The sequence below is a fragment of the Mustela putorius genome, unplaced genomic scaffold (genome assembly GCF_011764305.1).
Source record: "Mustela putorius furo isolate JIRA1106 unplaced genomic scaffold, ASM1176430v1.1 tig00003853_pilon_pilon_pilon, whole genome shotgun sequence".
NCBI classification, from domain to species: domain Eukaryota; kingdom Metazoa; phylum Chordata; class Mammalia; order Carnivora; family Mustelidae; genus Mustela; species Mustela putorius.
In genome coordinates, this window is record NW_025422005.1 from 15,580,982 (window position 1) to 15,598,997 (window position 18,016).

General features: G+C 58.4%; 1 protein-coding gene across 5 annotated transcripts in view; it reads right to left on the minus strand.

Moving 5' to 3' along the window:
• Positions 1–18,016, minus strand: part of LOC101681560 (basement membrane-specific heparan sulfate proteoglycan core protein) — a 98,799-nt gene that overhangs the window by 40,958 nt on the left and 39,825 nt on the right. For 2 of the 5 annotated variants that reach the window (XM_045063925.1, XM_045063924.1), the window contains exons 4-34: positions 17,872–17,981; positions 17,705–17,763; positions 17,276–17,436; positions 16,103–16,153; positions 15,531–15,659; positions 15,042–15,296; positions 14,833–14,952; positions 12,941–13,072; positions 12,673–12,817; positions 12,428–12,579; positions 12,192–12,338; positions 9,960–10,123; positions 9,284–9,463; positions 8,989–9,185; positions 8,734–8,881; positions 7,617–7,744; positions 7,052–7,138; positions 6,901–6,959; positions 6,655–6,722; positions 5,432–5,593; positions 5,138–5,314; positions 4,876–5,055; positions 4,637–4,755; positions 3,886–3,997; positions 3,601–3,714; positions 3,390–3,517; positions 2,956–3,042; positions 2,400–2,449; positions 1,983–2,077; positions 1,521–1,661; positions 933–1,124 (exon numbers count right to left, since the gene is read on the minus strand). In XM_045063925.1, the coding sequence (XP_044919860.1) occupies positions 933–1,124; positions 1,521–1,661; positions 1,983–2,077; positions 2,400–2,449; positions 2,956–3,042; positions 3,390–3,517; positions 3,601–3,714; positions 3,886–3,997; positions 4,637–4,755; positions 4,876–5,055; positions 5,138–5,314; positions 5,432–5,593; positions 6,655–6,722; positions 6,901–6,959; positions 7,052–7,138; positions 7,617–7,744; positions 8,734–8,881; positions 8,989–9,185; positions 9,284–9,463; positions 9,960–10,123; positions 12,192–12,338; positions 12,428–12,579; positions 12,673–12,817; positions 12,941–13,072; positions 14,833–14,952; positions 15,042–15,296; positions 15,531–15,659; positions 16,103–16,153; positions 17,276–17,436; positions 17,705–17,763; positions 17,872–17,981 (4,049 nt within the window). The remainder of the gene's footprint in view (positions 1–932; positions 1,125–1,520; positions 1,662–1,982; positions 2,078–2,399; positions 2,450–2,955; positions 3,043–3,389; positions 3,518–3,600; positions 3,715–3,885; positions 3,998–4,636; positions 4,756–4,875; positions 5,056–5,137; positions 5,315–5,431; positions 5,594–6,654; positions 6,723–6,900; positions 6,960–7,051; positions 7,139–7,616; positions 7,745–8,733; positions 8,882–8,988; positions 9,186–9,283; positions 9,464–9,959; positions 10,124–12,191; positions 12,339–12,427; positions 12,580–12,672; positions 12,818–12,940; positions 13,073–14,832; positions 14,953–15,041; positions 15,297–15,530; positions 15,660–16,102; positions 16,154–17,275; positions 17,437–17,704; positions 17,764–17,871; positions 17,982–18,016) is intronic. The other 3 variants (XM_045063926.1, XM_045063928.1, XM_045063927.1) reach the window with 3 other exon arrangements.

Sequence of the window (18,016 nt, forward strand, 5' to 3'; positions counted from 1 at the left end):
GGAACCAGAGAGGGAGAAGGGACTAGAAGGTCAGCCTTTGGGAGGCTGGGATAGGTGGGTCTGTCCCAGGAAGAAGGACAGCGCAGCTTGGGAACTGCCCCTCCTGTGTCCCTGACCTCCCTGGGATCCTGGGAGAGGGGACACGTCTGCTTGAGTGCTGACCTCGGCCAGCAAGGGCCTCCATCTTTTCCTGGTTGCCATTGGATGGCACGGACTGCTCGAGGAACACATTCCGGCAGGCTCTGGAGTCTGCTCCTTGGATGTGCCTCCCCGACCCCTCCCTTCACCACCATCATCACCAAACCACAGTTTATCTCTGGCCAGTGGAGTATCCAAGAGCAGCCTCTGACCTGGCTCTGAAGGCCAGCACTGCCACCTTCTGGGTGTCCCCTTCATTTCCTCCCAGGACAGGGGGTAGGAGTGGTGATTTACAACACATACGAGCTATTAGAAACGGTGCCCATGAGAGCTCAAAAAACAGGAACTATCATCAGAGTTAAGACCACCACCAAGCACCCAGTTAGCACAGAATCAACAGCCCTAGATGAGGGAAGGTGGAGGGAGCAAATGCATGGCATTGAACCTGTGCTGTCTTGTTTGTCCCTGTATTTTCAGGGCCTCGCCCAGGACCTATCTATTGCCTGAAAGCTAATAATCATCAGCAGGAGGGTACTCCATATGGGCAGGACACGAACTCCCATTCTCCCAGCCACCCTGGAGCTGAGGTTAATTGAAAGGCAATCAACTAGTCAGCGGGAGACCTGGGTTTAGACTGAGGACTCTCTGACTGTAAAGGCACTGAACCCCAATGTGGCCAACTCCTGCTCTGAGATCAGCTTGTGTTGGCATCCTGGCTGACCTCGGGGCTCCCTAGGGCCTGGCTCAGAACCCACAGCCAGGGAGGGCCTGCCAGGCCTCACTGTACATCACACCTTGTCTCCCTGGTAGGCCTCCGGCAGCTGCCAGTAGAAGGACTCATGGCCGAGTTGGGCGAAGTTGCCAAAGGACAGCTGGGTGCCTTCGGGCACAGGTTCCACGGTGAAGCCTCCTGTCAGGCGGCTGTTCCGCTGGGGGTTCACCAGGGCAAAGCCTTGGAAGTCCCCAGGGGCAAAGTGGGTGGAGATCTGGCAGCAGAGAGAAGACGGGGTGTCAGCCTGTGCTTGGGAGTGGTCACCTTGGTGGGGGAGGGTCGGGGAAGGCATCATAGTGTCATGGAGGCATCGCTAAGAACGGGGCGAGGACAGAAGTGATGGGGGAATGGGGAGGCCACGGGGGAGAAGAAAGGGGTGCGGGGCTCAGTGATGACACAAGCGATAAAGGGGTCCCAGGGAGGGTATGAGGGTCGGGTCGATGGTCGCTGGGATCCGTGCTTACAGGGGCCATAGTGGGGGCCTGGAGATGGGTGTCCTTACAAGCAGAGAGAATGCCACTAGGCCAGAACGGACCCCGGAGGGCTGGGGTGGGGGCTCCAAGAGGCGGCGCATGCGCGGACGCACGCGCATACACGCAGGTGCACTTACCAGGTGGCGGACGTAGGAGGAGCTGGCGCACTGCTGGGTGACGCCCATGCAGAAGCAGGGCAGGCAGCCGTCGGGGTTGCTGGAGCTCAGGAAGAAGTGGTGGGGCCGGCAGTGACTGCATGTGCGGCCTTCCACCTGGGCCTGGGAGGACGGACGGGAGGGTAGGTGTGGGGGGCTCGGGGGGCAGTTCTTTCACCTCTGGCAGCCTTTGAGGCCAGCCTCCCGGCCACGTCCAGCAGTTCTGGGGGAGTCCCAGCAGCCCCCAGGCCTAGGCCCGACTCCCATGGGCTGCTGCTGTGATTTCCCACTGGGCCCATACTGTGGGGCAGCGATGGAGCCTCTGGGGAAGGGTGGGGGTGGGTGTCTCAGGGACAGCCCCAAGGGTACCGTGAGAGGGAATGCCAGGGTGACCCCCAACGGCTGTGGTGCAGGGCCTCCTAGAGAGCAGGGGTTTGGACTAACCTTGCATTGACACTGGCCAGCTGCGTCACACTGGCTGCTTATGCTGCCCTCGGGATCACAGCCACAGCCGATGGGCTCTGGCAGTTGGCCATCTCCTAAGGTGGAGGGAAGCCACAGCTGGAACCCCAAACCCGCCTCCAAGCACCCTCACTTCCACTACCCTCTGGGCATCGAACTCATCACCAGGAGAGGGAGTGTTTATTTCTGAACACCTACCTTGTGTAGGCATTACACCCACTCATAACAGCTCTCTGGAGTGCACAAGTTTTTTACTATACCCATTTTACAGGTAGAGAAGCTGAGGCTCAGAAAGGTAAAGTCACTTGCCACAGGTTGAAGAACTAAATTTCTAACCCAGGTCTACCCCTGGGGGAAACAGGGTAGCCCGACCCCAAAAACCTCCCCAACCCTACTCACTTCGGCATGGCTGGCCCTGGCTGGGGTTGCCATAGTAACCTGGGGCACACCTAAGGAGAAAGCATTAGATGATGGGAGGGCAGAACCAGGAGGGCAGAACCACAGAGTCCTGGCGAGCCTGCTGTAAGCCCAGGACTGTACTGGGGCCCCTGTATCAGACTCACACGGGAACCAGGCCTCAGTGTGGGAAGGAACCAATCAGCCTAACTCGTCCATTTTACAGAGTTAGGCTGATTGGTTCATTTTACAGATAGGGAGTCAGGTGGGAGAAGAAGAGCAGGGACAGTCCTGAGGCCACAGAACCAGTAAGTGAACATGATCGGGCCTTGAATCCAGAACCTTTAGCAAGAATGAGGGGTTCTCTGGGGAGTCCCTGCCCTCACTGGGGCAGGGGGTCCTGGTGGTTGGAGGTGAACCACAGGCCTAGATCTCTGAGGATTCAGGCTCTCAGGGAAGAGAGCTGACTGTCTTCTGGGGACCTGCGTAAGGGGAGAGTGGGAGGCCTGTGGGGCAGGTCCTCCTGCACACTCCCGACCCTGCCCACCACCTGCCTCACCTCTCACAGTGACGCCCACTGTGGCCTGGGGAGCACGCATCACAGGTGGGGTGGCCGTCGGTGTCCAGAAAGCAAGTATGAGTAGCCCTGATGGTGTGGGGGGCAAATTTCTAGTTAGTAGGTCAGCAGTGCTTCCTTTAGGACCAGGGGAAAAGGGAGAGGAAGAGTGGGCGAGTGAGTGAGGTGCCAGGCACCGTACTCTGAGCCCTCATTCAGTTCTCATACTAATGGCCAAGAGGCAGTGTCTTATCATCTCCATTTCACAGATGGGGAAATGGAAGCCCAGAGAGGGAAGTGTCACTTATACAAAGCGACACAGTGAGGCGGTGGCAAGGCCAGAATTTAACTGCTGTCTCTCAGAAAGGCCTGGAAAGAAGAGAGTCTGGAAGGGGATGGGAGGGGGTATTTCAGGAAAGGGCAGGTCCAGGACGCACTGGCCACCAGCAGGGGCTCCATGGCATGGGCACGGCTGGCAGTCCTGTGGGGTCCCCCGCTGGGCATCTCCGTAGTATCCGGGCTGGCACTGCTCACACTGAGGGCCCTCTGTGTGGTGTTGGCAGCCCTGGAGGGGGCAGAGTGTGGGTTGAGGCTGGGCCCCTGGAGGCCACTGATCCCTGGACAGGAAGGAAGGCAGGCGGGACTCACCTGGCAGACACCTGTTTCAGGCTCACAGACCTCCGTATGGCCATGGCAACTGCAACGTTCACATGTGCCCAGGTAGAGTCCACTGGGCATGCGTGTGTAGCCCGTGTCACAGTCCTGGGAGCAAGAAGATTGGGTGGTAGTCGGGCCCTCCTGGTCCGGGGCCCATTCGGGGCAGTGCCCATGGGATGGTGGGGCTGGGTGGGGCCCGGGGAGGACTAAAGGGGGAGGAGCCTGGAAGCACCAAGGAGGTTGCTGATAGACAGGTGGGTGGGGCCCAGGGCTCACCTGACAGGATGGGCCACGGTACCCGGGTGGGCAGGAGCACTGTTCCACCTCCAGTGCAGGGTCCTGACCGGTGTCCTCAGGCACAGCGACATCCATGCTGATACCAGAGACCCTGGGAATGAGAAGAGCCACCACAAGTGAGCACACCTTCCACGCTGGCCCTCCCTGGAGTTCTGCGTGTGATTACGTCATTAATTCTCACAGGCCCACTGTGGTGGTGTTGAGGCCCTGTCTGGCTCTCCAACTGGGTGTCCATCCCCTGGCTGCTGCAAATGACTTAGACCTGCCACTCCCTCGAGAGAATGAGCCTTCCTTTCCCGGACAGAACATACCACCCTGCTCTCCCGGGGTGACCAATGAGAGCCTGGCCTAAAGCACAGAAGCCCCTCTCCCTCTGCAGAAGGACTCTGCAGAGGTCCTGTGGGCTGAGTCTGTGACTAGTCTTCATCTGAAACCGCTTCCTTGCCGGGCCGCTTCCCCTTCCTGCATCCGGCCGTCCTTCTCTCTCCCTCCTTCCCACGTTCTCACCATCAGTCATGTGCTCCCCAATCCCCATCTCAGGCTTTGCTTCTAGGGAACCCGACCTGGGACCGGCCCCATGATCTCCATTTTACAGATGTGGAAAATGAGGCACAAAAGGCCCCACAGCCTGCACGTGGGAGAGCTGGCAATCTGGCCACACCATGCCACGCCGCAGAGACCAGAACCCCTGCCCCAAGCCCCTGTGGCCTCCTGCCCTGGCCCCACACACCTGCTCTCAGCTGGCTGCTGGCTGAAGGACGCCTGGATCAGGAGAGTGTCGATGTCCGCCAGCGCCATCAGCAGGTGCTCCCGTGTGGCCGGCTGCCCATCAGGCCGTTGCCATGCTTGCTGCCAAGGAGAGGACACGTGTGCGGTCAAGTACTGACACCCCGGGCTACTGACGCCCCTGAGTGAGAGAGGCTGGGCCCCGTGCCTCCCCACCCCCAGGCTGCAGGCAGTGGGGCTCACCTCCCGGAAGGGCACTGTGAAGGTGCTGGGCTGGCCGGGGCTGGGCTCCTGGGAAGTGTGATGCTCCAAGACAATGCCATTGCCCTGCAGGACAACCAGGGGCTGCCCGTGCAGGGGCGTGGAGCCAGGCTGGGGCCTCTGGGTCACTGTGAAGCGCAACTCCCCTCCGTAGGAGGTCACCTGGGACACAGGGTAGACAGGTGCTCAGCAGAGGCCCTGCAGTCCGGCCCCGCCATTGCTCTTCCCCAGCCGCCCTGCTCACCTTGTCCCCACGAAAGTGTGAGGGGAGGCTCCAGAAGTAGGGCCCGGCCAGGAGGCTGTGGAAGGAGGAGAAGACCAGCTCCCCGGGTGCGGGTGAGGAGATGCCCTCGCTGGTGGTGTGCGTGCCGGCGGCATTGGTCAGGCTGAACTGCCCGGGCTCCTCAGAAGCCCCGTGTACCTGGGAGGGGGAGAGGAGGCTGGCATGGGGGCTGGGGGCTGGGTTGGGCACGTGGCCCACCCTGCGCACAGGGTCACCCCCCCATCCCTGCTGTCTCCCCACCCGCCACACAGGTACCTGGGCACGGCTCCAGGACGAGCTGGTGCACTGGCGACTGACGCCCATGCAGAAGCACTTGAGGCAGCCGTCGGGGTTGCGGGCATTCAGGTGGAAAGAGCCAGCCACACACTCGTTGCACAGACGTCCCACCACGTTGTTCTGCAGGCACAGAGCTGGGAGCTGCAGGACAGCCCACGGGAGGGGCTGCCTAGAGCTTCCGGCTTCATCTGTTTGCCCTTCCAGGTGGGGACCCAAGGCCAGGAAAGCCACAGAAAGAGCACCTGTAGGCAGGGCTGCCACCATGTGAACAGTGATTCCCAATAAGGACAGCTTAAGCCACCACCCTTTTCCTCCTTTTCGATTTGGCTGGTAAGGGGCTCATAAACGCATGTAGATTTGAAATACAGCCATTTGGTTAGAAGTTACTGCTACTCTTTATGGAGTGTTTCAGGCACTGTGCTGGTTCCTGTTCAACCATTAACTCATTTAATTCTTCTGAGTCCCTTGAAAGTAAAGTGAAACCTCCACGCTTCACATGAGAAAACGGAGGCTCAGGGATGGAAAATGATTTACACCAGATCCCTTGGCTTGCTAATCCACTCAGGGATCTAAGATCAGGAGTACTTTGGGGGCACCTGGGTGGCTCAGTGGGTTAAGCCTCTGCCTTAGGCTCAGGTAATGATCTCAGGGTCCTGGGATGGAGTCCCTCATCGGGCTCCCTGCTCAGTGGAAAGCCTGCTTCTCCCTCTCCCACTCCCCCTGCTTGTATTCCTTCTATCACTGCCTCTCTCGGTTAAATAAATGAGTAAAATCTTGAAAAAAAAAAAAAAAAAAGATTAGGAGTGCTTTGGTCCAGTTCCTTTTTCCCACTGACTCCAGATTCTCCCACTCTTAATGCAAATGATGACCCTTCTCGGAGCCTCTGTTGCTCATCTGTAAATTGGGGACGCTAATATGTGTACGGTCACGTCAGTGTGAGAACATGAAAGCGAAGGGACAACACAGAGCAGTCACAAGAACAATGACTGGCAAAGGATCTGGGACTTCAGCCCAGGCTCCCTGACTCCGCAGACTAGGCCCCCTCCTGGTGCCAGACCACCTCTCAGGAGGGGAAGACTAGCCAGCCAGGCTCAGCAGCTTCTGGCCAAGGAGCTATGGAGAAGGTGGAGCCTCCTTCCTCCCTCTCCCAGATGTGTGCCCACCAGAAGCCCCTGGGGTGGGGGAGGGGAGGGCACACATACCTTACAGCGACAGGCCTCCCCAGAGGTCCCCGTGCTGCCTCGCTCGTCACAGCGCACGATCTGCTGGTCTGGAAGCACAAAGTGGATGTTGGCAAGGCAGGCGGGAATGGGATAGACCCAGTCTGGCCAGACAGGTGGCAGAATGGGATGGCTCCCCAAGGATCACAGGGCTGGGGCTGGGCTCCTGGATTGGGGCCCAGCGGGCAGCCCGGGGAGGTGCCAGGGGATGACGGCTAGGATACTCACTGCTGGGCCTGCACTTCCCACCAGGCTGGATGGGGTTGCCCTCATATCCCGGGGCACAGCTGGTGGAGAGAGGGAGAGTGGTTAGTGGTGCTTCTGTGTCCCCCCACCCAATAGAGCCTGCTTGCCCCGGTGCCTGCCGGCTTTCACTCACCTCTCACATCGGCGGCCTGTGTAGCCTGGGGCACACGCATCGCATGTGGCTTGGCCATCTGTGTCCAGGAAGCAGGTGTCTGAGAATCTGTGGGTATTGAGTAGCAGGATGGGGCAGGGCTGCTGTGATGGGCCAGATCAGGGCTTACACTCCACCCTGGGAAATGATTTTTTGTCCACAAAGCACAGTATGCCACAAGACATGGTGCTTCTCTTCTCTTTGCCCACCTGTCTTTTTTTTTTTTTTAAGATTTTTTTTTTAAGTTCTCTCTACACCCAACGTTGGGCTCGAACTTATGACCCTGAGATCAAGTCACATGCTTTACTGACCAAGCCCCTGACCACCTAGTTTTGATCTGCAGCCTCAAAGCAACACTAGAAAGACAGATGGGCCCACTATATGGGGAAGGAAGGAAGCTGAGGCCCAGAAAGGCCAAGTGGCACAGAACGATTTAGTGACCAGTTTGGGATTTGAACCCAGGCCTCCCACCTCCCTGCCCAGAGTCTGCCCATGGCCTGCTGTACTGCCCCTTCCCCCAGGATCACTGCCCCATGCCAGCTCTGACCTGCGGGAGGCGTCAATGTATGGGCAAGGACAGGGCCGGCAGGCAGTGGCTGTGGCCTTCGTGGCGTCTCCAAAGAAGCCAGCCTTGCACTTGTTGCACTGAGGACCCTCTGTGTTGTGCTGGCAATTCTGGGAGGAAGGGCAAGGAGTGGTTCAGGTCCTGCAGAGCAGGCCTTCCACCCCAGCATAGGGCCACACTGGATTCTGAGCGTGGCCCTTTGAGGCTGGCCCAGCCTCCTCCAGCATGCTGGGATTACTCCACCACCCTGCAGACAGGAGAGCAGCCAGCTGCATCCTGATGGGGAATTCATCACCTCATGTGGGCAGCCTGTTCCACAGAAGGTTCAAAATGCCTGCTTTATATCAACCTAAACCCGCCTCCTTCTTCTAACCTGCTGGCCATTTCAGCCCTCTAGAATCTGTTTCTTTTTACCCTACGCAGCTCTTGGGGAATTTGAAGATGGTAGCTTTCTCTGCTTGAGCCTTGTCTTCTTCTTCTTCTTCTTCTTTTTTTTTTAAAGATTGCCTTGTCTTCTTCTTCTTCTTCTTTTTTTTTTTTTTTTTAAAGATTTTATTTATTTATTAGAGAGAGAGATGGGGAGAGAGCAAGCACAGGCAGACAGAATGGCAGGCAGAGGCAGAGGGAGAAGCAGGCTCCCCGCCAAGCAAGGAGCCCGATGCGGGACTCGATCCCAGGACGCTGGGATCATGACCTGAGCCGAAGGCAGCTGCTTAACCAACTGAGCCACCCAGGCGTCCCGAGCCTTGTCTTCTGTCAGCTCCATAATCCCAGCCCCCTCCACTATTCCTTAGAAATACATATGATTTCCAGGCTTTTCCCCCTTAGTGCTGTCTTGCTAAGGACCATCCTTAACATAGTACTTTCCAGGACTGTTCTGACCAAGGTGGAAGAGAGTAGAACATTCACCTCCCTTTTCTGGATGTTATACCTCTCTTAATGCATCCAGAGGTCATGATATTTTATCTGGCAGCCATGGCAGTCATTCCAGAGGCTCATGCTGAGCTGGTGGGCACAAAGAGGCTTTAGCCTGGGCCTCCCACCCTGTCTGTGTCCCCAGCCCCTAGCCAGTATCCAAATGCCAATGGGCACTACTCACCAGGCAGTGGCCATACACAGGGTCACAAGCGCTGGCATGCCCATTACAGTTGCAGCCCGAGCAGGTGCCCAGATAGGGCCCACCAGGCACCCGGGTAAAGTGGGCATCACAGCTCTCGCAGGATAAGCCGGAATAGCCGATGGGGCATCTGTGGGGGCAGGACAAAGACAGTGGTTACAGGAACTGTGAGGCCCTGCTGTTTCTCCCTATCTTCGCTGGGGACCCTGTGGTTCCAAGCCCTGCCAAGTCAGGTACCTGCACTCCTCTACACTGTGGGCCCGGCCATGGCTGGTGGTGTGGGTGACAGTGGTGTCCATGGCAATGTCACTCAGTCCCACGCTGGCCATCTTGGCATTGTACACCGTCTGGATGAGCACAGCCTCCAGGCTTTGTAGCACCTGCATCATCTCAGCCCGCTGCACGGGCCGGCCGGAATCATGGACCCAGTGCTCCTGGACATGAACAAAGGTGTGTGGAGGCAGCCCACGTTAGCACCTGCCCAGCCTGTAGCACCTTTGCCCTGGGCCCTGAGAGTTCAGGCACCACGCACCTCGGAGAACTGAACCTGGCGCTGGTTCAGAGTGCCGGGCTGGGTGGGCACGTGCCCTCGGGAGAGGAGGCGATATCCAGCGCCCACGAGGACCACATCCGGCCGTTGCACTGGTTCCAGCATGCCACGGGCCAGCTCGTAGCGTACCTTGTAGCGCAGGGAGCCCCCATAGGAGTCCACCTGGCCAAGACAGGGCAGCTCAGGGCAGGGAAGCCGGCTGGGAGCGGGGCGCGACCTGATGCCTGCTCTGGGTCCACTTGGCCTTTCCTCCTCCCTCTATATGCCTGGCACTCACTGTATGCCTTGCACAGAGCTAGGCACAGGAAAGCAGAGATGAGTGGGACTTGGCTCTGCCTTGAGGGTACTCAGTCCGATGTGGGTGGTAGAATAAAAGTTGCCCGGGGAGGCCAGAGGAGGAACACTGACCCTGTCTCGGGTGTGGGGGAATGGTCCAGGAGTACCTTTTAAAAGGCTGAGTCAGCATTCCTTCCAACCCGAGCCTGGTGGACAGACACCTTACTCTGAACGAATAAGTCAGTGCCCATCTTTCCCCCAGAGCAGAGTCTGTCTTGCCGCATACCAGCTTCAGAGGGAGCAGAACACCCAGGCAGGTTCTGGGCATAGGAGGGCAGCTTGGCCTTTCTCCTGCCTGGAGCAGCCAAGGCTGGTCCCTCACCTTATTGCCCAGGAACTGCTCGGGCAGAGTCCAGAAAGAGTCATGCACCAGGAAGCGTCGGGACAGGTCGACCAGCTGGAACTCCTGCAGAGCAGGGTCAATCTGCAGCTGCGTGGAGGAGAGGGGTGGCATGCCGGGCTGCGCAGGCATGGTCACGTTCACGCCTGTTGACAGCAAGACGGAGGGGTGAGGGCCACAGTGCATGCCTGCCAGAGACACCCGCCTTGAAAGGCAGTTATCCAGAGAGATAGTAAAGTTCTGGGAAAAATCTGACTTAAAGAGAACTTTAGTGTCTTCCCTCAAGTCAAAAACACACAAACAAAAAAACCCATTTTTTTTTTCTTCCCTACGGTTTTGGAGCAGCATTTCCCAAAGCACGCTCTGGGCAAAGTCAATGCTGGAGAAGATGACTGGGAACCATTTGGGAACCACAGTGTCAAAAAAAGGTCAAGGGGATTCTTTGTAGCGGGACTTCTCAGAGCCTTCTGTTGGAGGACCTCTCCACAGACTGTCAGGGTAGGAACGGCCCTCAGGGGGCAGTAGAGAGCGACCCACTAACCTTATCCAGGAAAATATTTGTGAGGATGGACGCGTCTTATACTTGTATTCTCTCATACGGTAGCCACTAGCCATATGGGGCAACTAGATGCTCAAAATTTATGTTTTTTTTTTTTTTTTAAGATTTATCAATTTATTTGACAGAGAGAGAGAGGGAAAGCCCACATGCACGATGGGGAGAGGCAGAGAGAGAGAGACAATCTCAAGCAGACTCCCTGCTGGGCACGGAGCCCGACATTGGGCTCGATCTCACAACTCTGAGATCATGACCTGAGCTAAAACCAAGAGTCAGAGGCTTGACCAACTGAGCCCCCCAGGCATGCCGGTGAGTTGATCAATTTTAATTCAAACAGTCACTTGTTGCGAGTGGCTGCCACACTGAATAGCTCTAAGGGGTGGGAGTTTCATTACCTTCAAAAGCAGTCCCTCCCAACCCTGGACAGGTTTGACTCTTAGAAATTCCTTCTTTGTGCTAAGACTACATCTATGTGGCACTAGCTCCTCCCCTTCCTTGTAAAAGCAAGCCCTGTAACCATGGAGGGGTCTCTACTTTTGTCTGCAGAATGACCACACAAGGCCCCCAACACCAGGTCACACTCCTCCAGGCCTGCCTTCCTCCTTCCCTCCCAGGGATGTTTTTGGGTCCCCTGCATCCTAGTCACCGCTCACGCACAGGCCACTTGCTCAGCCCCGCCCACCCTGACCATTCTGAGTCCGATCAGCCAGGCCTGGGGTCTAGCTCGAAAGACTCTCTAAACAGCTGTGTAACCCTAGGGAAGCCCCACTGCCTCTCAAAAGAGTAAAAACAGCCCGAATCCTGCAAGGATGACCCACTGCCCGATGACTATGTGTCAGGCCACAGCGCTGGCCGAGGGCTTTCTATGGAAGCAGCTAAGTGCCCTCCTTGCATTCAATCCCCTGGGATGCAGAAAGTGAGATGGGATATAGCTTGATGTGAGGCAGTCAACGGGGGCTGCGCCTTGAACCCAGGTCCGGGTGATGTCTGGGCCCATGCCATTCTGCCTCTCAGAGCCAGAGAGAACGGAGTCTGGCTGCCCGCCCTTGGGTTCGGGAAAACGGGCCTGGAGAAGCCAAGGGTCGCACAGACAGTAACGGGCATAACTAGAGGTCAGCTCCAGGCTGAGAAGATGCCCACGCCTGGCTCTGGGGACATGGGCACCTCTTAGTCTCTGGGGATGACGATGCTGTAAATGATGACAAGGACGTCAGAGAGTATGCACGGGGCCCTCGGCGTGGACTGAGCTCGATTCTGAGTGGCTTATATAGGTTAACCTGTTAAGTCCTTCCAACCCTGAGGGAGGTAGTTCTTATTTTTTCCCCATTCTGTAGATGAGGAACTGGAGACACAGGATGGTCACCTGACCAAGGGCACAGGTGGCAAGAGATCATCAGGATTTACATCAGGGATCTGACCCCAGAGCCTGTCTTCTTCATAACCCAAGCAGGCAGACGAGTATGGACTTGGCTTTTCCTAAAACGTATGTTTCCCCTGAAGTGCTGCTCTTACAGGCTCCCCTCCCCTGCCCGTGCCTGTCCTTGAACCTGGCCCCAGCTGCCAGCGGATGCTGCTCTCCCCTCTCTTCCTCCTCTCTAGGCCTGGTGCCTGCCCCTGCACTCCCACAGCGCCGCCCTCCTGTCCACCCACTGACGCACCCTTGAAGTCATCAGGCCGGTCAAAGCGTAGCTGGATCTGGTCCCGGAAGCGGCGGCTGCTCTGGCACACGCTGGTGACCCCAAAGCAGAAGCAGGGCAGGCAGGAGGCGGTGGGCTCCAGGTAGAAGTGCCCATCGGGGCAGGGCCCTGGCGGGTGGCATGGGAGCGGGTTGCAGCCGGTCACCAGCAAGCAGTCCCGGCTCCCCATCTGGGGCCCGTCTGCCCACCGGCTGTACCTCGCTTTGGAATGAGCTCCAGGACACCGTCAGGAATGCCAAACACCATGCCCCGGGCGTTCATGGCCTCACAGGTGTAGGCCCCCTGGTCTGCCTCTTTCACATCGTGGATGGTCAGCGTGCCACGGCCTCCTTCGCTGGTCACTGTCACCCTGGAAGGCCCCGAGACAGTGGTGGGGTCAGGCCAGCGCCCCTGGCCCAGCGTCCCCCATCTCCCCGGACCCTGCCCAGGCTCAGAACCATACCTGGGATGAGAGGGGATGTGACCCCAGTTAAGCCTCCAGTTGATGATGGGGGTGGGGACACCAATGGCCACGCAGGTGAAAGTCACTGTCTGGCCCCGGGAAGCCTGGACGAATTCCTGGGGAGGAGTCACCACCTGGGGGGGCACTGGGGAGGCCAGAGCACGAGTGAGGGATGTAAAGGGCAAAGGGAGGAGGAGAGGGGGTGGAGAGCAGGGCTGAGACTGTGGACTGGGCCACGGGACCCCCCCCTCCCAGGGCCCCTGCTCACTGCAGCCAAATTCATCGCTTCGGTCGGGACAGTCGCTCTCCTCGTCACAGTGGAAGCTGGCCGGGATGCACGTGTTCGTGGACACACAGCGGAACTGCGTGGGCCCGCACACGTCCTCGGGGCGCTTGGCAGCTAGGGGACAGAGCCGGGCAGTATGGGCAGCAAGCACTGCCCTCAGGGAGGGTCACCCCCACTCCCTACCCAGACCCGACAGTCAACCCTGCCCACCTTCCCCTGGTGTCCCTAGGGTCACTCTCTCTTCTCACCCACGTGACACACAGCTGCCCTGATGAGATCCACACACTGTTACCCCAACATTGCCAGCTGTCATCAGCGAGCCATCGGATGGCTCGTCACATTACCCTCTCCCCACCCCACTCAAAAAGAGTTATACCTGGGACAGCACAGTCACTCAGTTCCCTCCATACTCAGCCAGCCTCAGAAGGCCAAGACCTCTGCCAAAGGCACAGGCAAATTGACCGGCCTCCCTAGACACCAGGTGATGCCTGGTGCGGTGCCCTCTCACAGAAAGGCCTTGCAAGGGGTCTGCCACAGCCCGAAACTCGCTGCTCCATACTCCTCTGGCCCAGGGCTGCCACCTGGTCTGAGACCGCCACCCGGGGACTGGCCCGAGGCCTGGGGTTGGCTGGGCCCCCTAGCTGGGCATCTTTAGTAGACAGTGACTGACATCCTTCCTCGGGGAGACTGACTTTGAGACAGACACATGCACCAGAGAGAGCAGGCAGAGTGGTGTAGGCGAGGAAGGAGAGGGCACAGGGAAAGAAGTGAGAAGAAGCCAGGAGGCAGCCACCTACTGGCCAGCCTGGGGCTTCTGTCCCAACAGTCCAGGAGTTCCCAAGGCCACTCGGCTTTCACATTCTCTGTCCTGTGCTCTGCCAAGAAGGACTTGCGGCCTCCTTTGATTTTTTTCCCCAGCTGAGAAGGGCTTTTCAACTAAAGCCCTCAATTATTTTCTTTCCCAAGGGGCTGTCTGGTCAGGGAAGCTCGGAGCCACGGGAAGGACATCAGAAAGCTCTGTTATTTTGCAGAATGCTGCTGCTTCTCTCGGCACCGATGTGGGGCAGAGGACGGCAGGGAGGAGCTGGACCGGCGGACGGAAGGAATGTCCACATGCACCCGGGCACGTGACCCGGGATCACAGAGAAGTGGTTTGAAAATTATCCTCAATCTCAGACTACCAAACCCCAGGCTTCACCTACAGGGAAGGACACTCTAGATGCTCTCCAGGGTCAGCCATTTAACTGCCAGAATGGCCTTAACATTGACTGGAAGGATGGATGGAGGTCAGCTGGGTAGATGGGGATAGGTGGCTAGGAGGAGGGAAGGATCCTAGGTTGATGGGTGGACAGATGGATGAAGGGCTGTGTAGACAGCGGACGGACGGAGAGTTGGGTGAATGGATGGATGGACAGGTGAACGATGGACGAGGTAACGGGGAGACCACAAAGAGCTGGGCAGACGATGTCCAGAAAAGTCCGAACTAGCTCGCTGTGAAGAAGCCCTATGCCCATCAGGGAAAGTTTCTGGCTCCCACATATGCCAAATGTCCCATCGTTAGGGGACACTGGGCTATCAAGCCCTCTTGGGCACTTGTCTGACCCCTACCCAAGCATAAATAACACAGAGAAGATCTATGACAACAAACTACAGAAAAGAAACAAGGAGACATTGGCCACAGGCAGTCTGGCCACATGGATTCCTACAAAGCTCAGTTCAAAGCCAAGAGCCCTCACCGCTGGGGGTAGAGAGAGAGGAACCTTCAAGTCTGTCCCCAGAGCCTGTGCTCTCTCAGGGAGAGCAGACCATGCTGCAGGCAGGGCTGGGGCAGGGAGGCTGGCCTGGTGGGGGGGGCGGGCCCTGGGCACACTCACGGCAGTCAGCCTCGTCGGTGCGGTCCTCACAGTCAAAGTCCCCGTCACAGTGCCACAGCTTGAGGGCGCAGTGTCCGTTCGCACAGGGGAACTCGTTGGGCTCACAGGGCGGTGCGGGGCCTGGGGGACCGGGCTCGGTTCAGCCAGCGGCCTCCCCCAGCCACTCCCATGCCCCCCCCGCAGCCGGCTCTCCACCATCCGGTCCTCACCGCAGCTGAGCTCGTCACTGCCGTCTTCACAGTCCTCTTGCCCGTCACAGACGTAGTCTTTGGGGATGCAGTGCCCACTGCGGCAGGTCGCCTCGTGAGGCCCACAGGGCAGAGGCCTGCCTGGACTGGGGGCCAGCAGCTGGGGAGTGGGCAAGCCTGGGAGCTGCTGTGGGGTGGTCGCCTCTAGCCGGGGCACTAAGGGTGGCGTCTCCACCAGAGCGGGCGGTACGGAGCTGAGCTCTGGGACTGGCTCCTCTGTGGACAGAGCCCTCCTGGTGTTGGCACAGGGTGGCGGCATGTGGCTCCTCACCCCTCGCCCCCATGCTCTGCTGGCCCTCCCCATACCTCCCTGCCAGTGCCCCTCCCGCATCCCTGCCCCCCCCCCCCGCCTGTACCAAACCCTCCCAGCTCCTGTTGGACTTGGGGGCCAGGTGCATGCTGGCCCACCTGGTGTCTGTGGGTCCCTGGTGGCCCTGGATGGCCCCTCACCACAATCGAGCTCATCAGACATGTCCCTGCAGTCAGGTCTCTGGTCGCAGCGATACTCCAGGGCTATGCACTCGTTGTGGCTGTGGCAGGCAAACTCGGCCTCGGTGCAGACTCGCGAGACCTGGGGCACTGCGGGGGTAGGAGGAGAGTCAGAGGGACGGTGCGGGGGAAGGGGGGGGGCGGTGTGCGGGGCGGAACTTGTGGGTGGCACAGGCACTGCGTGGCTGGGAGCAGGCTTTGGTGCCCTGTGTCTGGCTATTTGGTTTCTGGCAGACTTCAGCGAGGCAGAGGAGCACAGGGTAGATACATCACAGCACACACGGGGCATGGGACATGTGGCGGTGGCCTCACCCATGCCTTCCAGAAACCCCACACGCAGTTAACAAGCCACACGCATGCGAATACCACATCACACGCATGCAGGCCACAAGCTGGCCCAGGGAGGATGCGGGGAAAGGCTGAAGGGGCGGCTGTGGGCTCTGCCCGGCCATCTCGCCCTCCTCCTTCCTTCCCCGCCATCCAGGAACTCGTCCAGGTACCTGGCTGGGCCTAGGTCTGGCTTACACTCTCACCTGGTGTCACTGCGGCCGCCACGGCGGCCAGAGGGGGCGGGGGTGTCTGTGCTGGAAAGGAAGGTGTGATCAGCACTGGCCCCACGTGGGACCTGGGAGCCATGGGCTGCGGGGCCAAACCAGGCCCGTCCCACTATCCCTAGCTAGGGAGCCTCCCTAAAATGTGGGGAGACGAAGGCTGGGTGCCCAGAAATCTTCAGATCTGGGGCTGGGGAATACCAAAAGAGCACACTTGAACTTTAGGTGTATTCTTTGGGGTTTTGTGTGAAGAACAAGGGAGGTGATGGTTTCGATGTAATTTTTCTGATTGGGCGACCCCACAGGAGGGAAAGAGTGTGTTCAGTTCTGAGTTCCCCTGAGTCAGGGAGGGTGATGTCTTGGAGATTTTCCCTGGGGGAGAGACAGGGATGGAGTCGGGCTGAGAAGCAGGGCCTGTGGGGGAATGAACAGGGCCTGTCTGGTCTGGGAGTCCGAACAGGAGACAGGGTGCCATGTAAAGAAACCCGGGCTGACTGAGAGCTTGAAGGCCAGGCCTTTATATCTGAAAGCTGTGTGACTATGGCCCAGTTTCTCGATCTCTCTGTGGGGACTCATCTCCTCTCGCCAAAGGTTCTGGCAAGACTGGCATGGACATGGGGCTTGGTGTCAGTTCTGGCTTTTCCACTACTGCCCAGGTGAATGGGACAGGCCACTTGTCCTTTCTGGGTCTCCGTCCCTTAATCTCTAAAAGAGGAAGACTGTCTACTTTGTAGGAATGATGAAGGCTGAATGGGAAGCTGGATATTAAGGGCCTTAACTGAGTGCCTAGCCTCCAGTTAGCATTCCATACATGTCTGTTCTGTTATTATTAAATACGTAAGTGTTTGGTCTCAAAGTACTGTATGTAGAAAGGAATTCTCACCTAACTGTCAATGTATGGAGGTCTAGAGAGAGAGGGGGGAGAGCAGAAATTGGGTCTAATTGGGCACCAGTTCGAGGAAACAGGTTACAAGATTACACTGAAACCCAACCAGGGCTGCATAGAGACTGAGGGAGCAGACTGATGGGGTAGTGAGCTCCCTATCCCTAGCGGTGTACAGGCCCCACGCTAGAAGAGCCCATGGTGGGGACCCTGGAAGGGGCCCCACAAGTCTGAGACACGAGGAAGTGCCCCAGGTCCCAGGATGGGCTTACCTGTACCCAGGCGACGGAACTGGAAGCCCTGGGGGGAGGTGATGTAGGAGGCGATGGAGCCGCTGGAAATGACCCTGTGCAGCACCTCCTGAATCTGAGCCCCGTCCGCGTTCCCTTCCGAGCCCACGTCCAGCTCCACAAAGACCCAGCCGTCCAGCTCCCTGGGGATGGGGCAGGGGGGCCGGGGAGCTGGTGAGTCCGTGGCCTCAGCTCCTCCCTCAGCCCCCAGCCTGAAGCTCAGGCCTGACCTCCTCTTTCCCTGTCCCTGGACAGCCCGGACCCGAATGGGGCAATTTAAGGTCTAAACTGTCTTCCCAAATTCCTGAACTTGCTCCAACAAAGATGCACTCCATTTGGCTTCTCTTCCTTCCCCTTCTTGTCGCCCCCACCGCCCCGGTCCCTCTCCGGCCCCCAGGGGACCCTTCTCACTTGATGAACACCACACTGACAACTTGGTCCCCAGGAATCTTCAAGTACTCTGACTCGAGCTGGGAAGCAACACAGCACCATCAGCCTCCAGACATCCTCACCTCGTCCCAGGGCCGCCCGCTCCCCCATTCTCGGGGCACTCTCAGGCCTCTTCCCCTTCCCCTCACCGTGTCTACCACCGCCTCGGACACCTCCCGGAACTCCTCGGAGCCCGCATCCTCCAGCTGGGGGCTGTAGTGGATGGAGCGGGTGAAGTTTACCAGGGCCCGGAAATAAACTGTGGAGAGGAGTGGGGTATCACCATGAGGGGCC